At 34.3% G+C, this 3,662-nt stretch overlaps 1 protein-coding gene across 1 annotated transcript; it reads right to left on the reverse strand.

Annotated features, from left to right (window-relative positions):
• Positions 1-436: 436 nt before the first annotated feature.
• Positions 437-2,139, reverse strand: LOC121939440 (dehydrogenase/reductase SDR family member 4-like; the record flags this gene model as incomplete). Its single annotated transcript, XM_042482460.1, has 3 exons — positions 2,034-2,139; positions 1,635-1,750; positions 437-614 (listed from the first exon to the last, which is right to left on the reverse strand). Coding segments are annotated over exons 2-3 (291 nt in total), but the record flags the coding sequence as incomplete, so codon positions are not given.
• Positions 2,140-3,662: the final 1,523 nt, after the last annotated feature.

Here is a 3,662-nt window from a genome sequence, read left to right on the forward strand (position 1 = left end):
TTTTAGGACAATTGGTATTCTTATATATTTTCTCTTTCTCTCTAGGATTTTTGGACATTTCTAGGAATTTAGGACATTTATAGGATTTTAAGACATTTCTAAGATTTGGGACTATTCTGGGATTTTAAGGTCATTTCTTGTATTTTAGGATGTATCTTGACTTTAAGGATATTTTTTAGTTTTTTGATGTTTCTAGGATTTTAGGACATTGCTACGATTTTGGGATAATTTTAGGTTTTAGGACATTTCTTTCATTTATTTTATTTTTTCCTATTTGGCCTTTTTTGGATAACTTTTTACAAATTTCTTGCAATATTGAAGAGATTGAGACACTTTTCTCAGGTTTTCAATGGGTTAAACTTGTTGATGCAGTTGTCTGTGGTTCATATTAGTGTTTCTGATAGAATTTAATAAAAAAAACCAACTAAAAACTCACCGTTTGAACCAGTTTCTCTCGGTCTTCCCTGTTGCCAACATGACAGGTGGTCCCGGTCACCTGGATGCTCTGGCTCTGCAGCAGCTTCACAGCTTTGTCCACGTTGGCCTGCCGCCGGCTGCTCACCACCACATGAGCGCCTCTCTTTCCCAGCCCCTGAGCTACGGCCAGACCAATTCTGACAGGAAACAAGGAGCAAAACATCTCAGCAAAAGATCAGGTCTGTAAAAACGTCTATTATCGTCACAATCGTGAGGTTTTTTATGTTAACGAACCTTTCAGATGCCATCCCGTTTTAAGAATTCACATATTTAAGATTTAATGCTTGATGGTCATTTCTGTGTACGAATTTGTTTTGTTCTGGTAAAAAACGCGAGCAGCTTCTGGATAAAGTGGAAACAGAATTAACAAGTTTTCTATTAAATATATAATATTTTGAAAAAAAAAACCAATTACAAATTATGATTTTTTTTTACAGATTATTAGTAGTTAAGGAGACCTATAACCGATATTTGGAACCAGTACACATTTACAATAAAAATGAAAATATTTCTGTCAATATTTAGAATTTGGAATATCACAAACTTCAATGCGAAACTTTGTGGAAATGCTTTTAGCAAATGTTAAACAAAACTAAAACTTTCGACATCACATACAGCAAGTTTTTTTGTCTTAAAATTTAAAAGAAAAAATATAAAATTCCTCCCATGCTGAAACTTTCTTTGCACTTTTTAATTAATCACTTTTATCAGCGATAATTAAAATAAAATGCTGATACAGATAATCTGCAAAATGCCAAATATCGGCTCCAACAATCAGCCATGCTGATAATCTTTCGACTTTTTTAATTTTTTTGACTTTGCAAAACCTCAGGTAGCAATTTTTAATTAAAATCTAACTTTATTTTTTTTTTAAAAAGTTGCTGGGAACTTTCCATATATGATGCTGAATATTTCAGTTTTTATTAAACATTTGTTAAAAAGCATTTAAACAAAGTTTTGTATTGGGCTTTATTATATATTATATATAAATATTGACAGAAAGATTTTTATTTTCATTGTAAATGCACATCAGTTCCAAATAATAATTATCAGTCTCATTAACTACTAATAATTGCTATAAATAACAGTCCCTACTATCTATCTATGTCTTTTCAGGGCAGTGTAAACAAACCTGGAGTTCATCATGTGCATCTTACCCATCTGTGGAGGCAGTGACGATGGCCACCTTTCCAGCAAGGCTGCTTTGAGACATGCTCCTGAGGCCTGCAACAGGGTTGGTCCTAAGGCACCTGAATACACTCATCAACATCACCTGTAAACACAGAAAAGGTGTTTTTTTTTAAGGTAACCCTGGGAAACTGGGGCAGGGGTCACCATGGCTCAGCTGCGGTGCACAAACCGAATACTGGGAGATTTAAGTAAAGAGTGGATGAAGCTGGGAACCGCTTTTTCATTAGAAAACAACAACAAAAACAAAATACTTGATCGGTGCTGACGAAGCTCTAATTAATACAGTTCATGATTATACTTTAACTCATTAAGCTACATTTTATCAGCAACTCGTGTAAACATGCAAATATGATCAAAAGCATTACCTCAACCTGCAGTTCGTGCAATATAAAAGGCTAATTTGTTTAAAAAAATAAAATAAAACTCCCACAGTCTACAGCCTGGACTTTTGATCACCGTCGGTTAATGTGTCTCAACGGTTGCAACTGTATTTTCCGGGTGAAAATCGCGCTGTCAAAATAAAAGCCGCCAGCTGAGCCCAGCGCGGTTGTCTGCTGTTTAATTCAACTGTGCGGCGAAGCCCTTTAAAATGATGCTATTTTTAGGGGAGTTATTTTTTATTTTAAGTGATGGTAGTAGCCTTGGGGACATATTTTTGTTTTTCCTCAGTTTACAGTCTCTGATAAATATAAAATCCGGACGTCCATGAACGCAACTCACGAACACCAATCACAGTGGTGGTGCGTTCATGGCTTTAAATACCTGCACGACTTCACAGACGTTGACTAGGTTTAATTCAGCGATAGTCATCTCGTTCTGCTTGGGGGCCACTTTTGAAAATAGACAGGAGGCCAGGGGCCCGTCACAGCAGCCCCATACATGTTTCTAGGATTTTAGAACATTTCTATGATTTTAGGATGTTTCAAGAAGTTGAGAACATATTTAGGACGTTTCTTGGATTTTAATGCGTTTCTAGAATTTCAGTACATTTCGAGGATTTTTAGACATTTCTAGGATTTTAGAATGTTTTTCGAATTTTAGGACATTTTTAGGATGTTTCTAGAATTTCTGTACGTTTCTAGGTTTTTAGGAAAACTCTATTATTTTAGCATGTTTTTACGATTGTAGGAAATGTCCTAAACTTTACAACGTTTCTAGGATTTTGGGGCAATTGGTGTTCTTATATATGTTCTCTTTTTCTCTAGGACATTTCTAGGAATTTAGGACATTTATTGGATTTTAAGAATTTTCTAGGATTTGGGACTATTTTGGGATTTTAAGGTCATTTCTTGTATTTTAGGATGTTTCTTGACTTTAAGGATATTTTTTAGTTTTTTGATGTTTCTAGGATTTTAGGACATTGCTAGGATTTTGGGATACCTTTAGGTTTTAGGACATTTCTTGCATTTTAGGATATAGGAGTTTTGTACATTTCAAGGATTTTACGGTGTTCTTAGAATTTTAGTACATTTCTAGGACTTTAAGATGTTCTGAGAAATTTAGGACATTTTCAGGATGTTTTTGATTTTTTTGTTTCTAGAATTTCTGTACATTTTTAGGTTTTTAGGAAAATTCTAGGATTTAAGCATGTTTTTAGGGTTGTAGGAAATTTCCATAACTTTAGGACATTTCTAGGAATTTAGGACGTTTCTTGGATTTTAGGACATTTCTAGGATTTGGGGCTATTCTGGGATTTTAGAGTTGTTTCTTGTATTTTACGATTTTTAGCAAATTTTTCATTTTTTGATTGGATTTTGATGGATTTTAGGACATTTCTAGGATTTGGGACTATTCTGGGATTTTAGAGTTGTTTCTTGTATTTTAGGATTTTTAGCAAATTTTTCATTTTTTGATTGGATTTTGATGGATTTTAGGACATTTCTAGGATTTTACGAAACTAGTGGCTTATGTCCGCCCTATGTCAGGGGCTGTGGGGAAACCTCCACAGGCACTTTTTAAATTCATTTTTATTTTGTTGATGCTGTGTTTCGCAC

This window comes from Plectropomus leopardus, unplaced genomic scaffold, assembly GCF_008729295.1.
Source record: "Plectropomus leopardus isolate mb unplaced genomic scaffold, YSFRI_Pleo_2.0 unplaced_scaffold4827, whole genome shotgun sequence".
Taxonomy (NCBI): Eukaryota; Metazoa; Chordata; class Actinopteri; order Perciformes; family Serranidae; genus Plectropomus; species Plectropomus leopardus.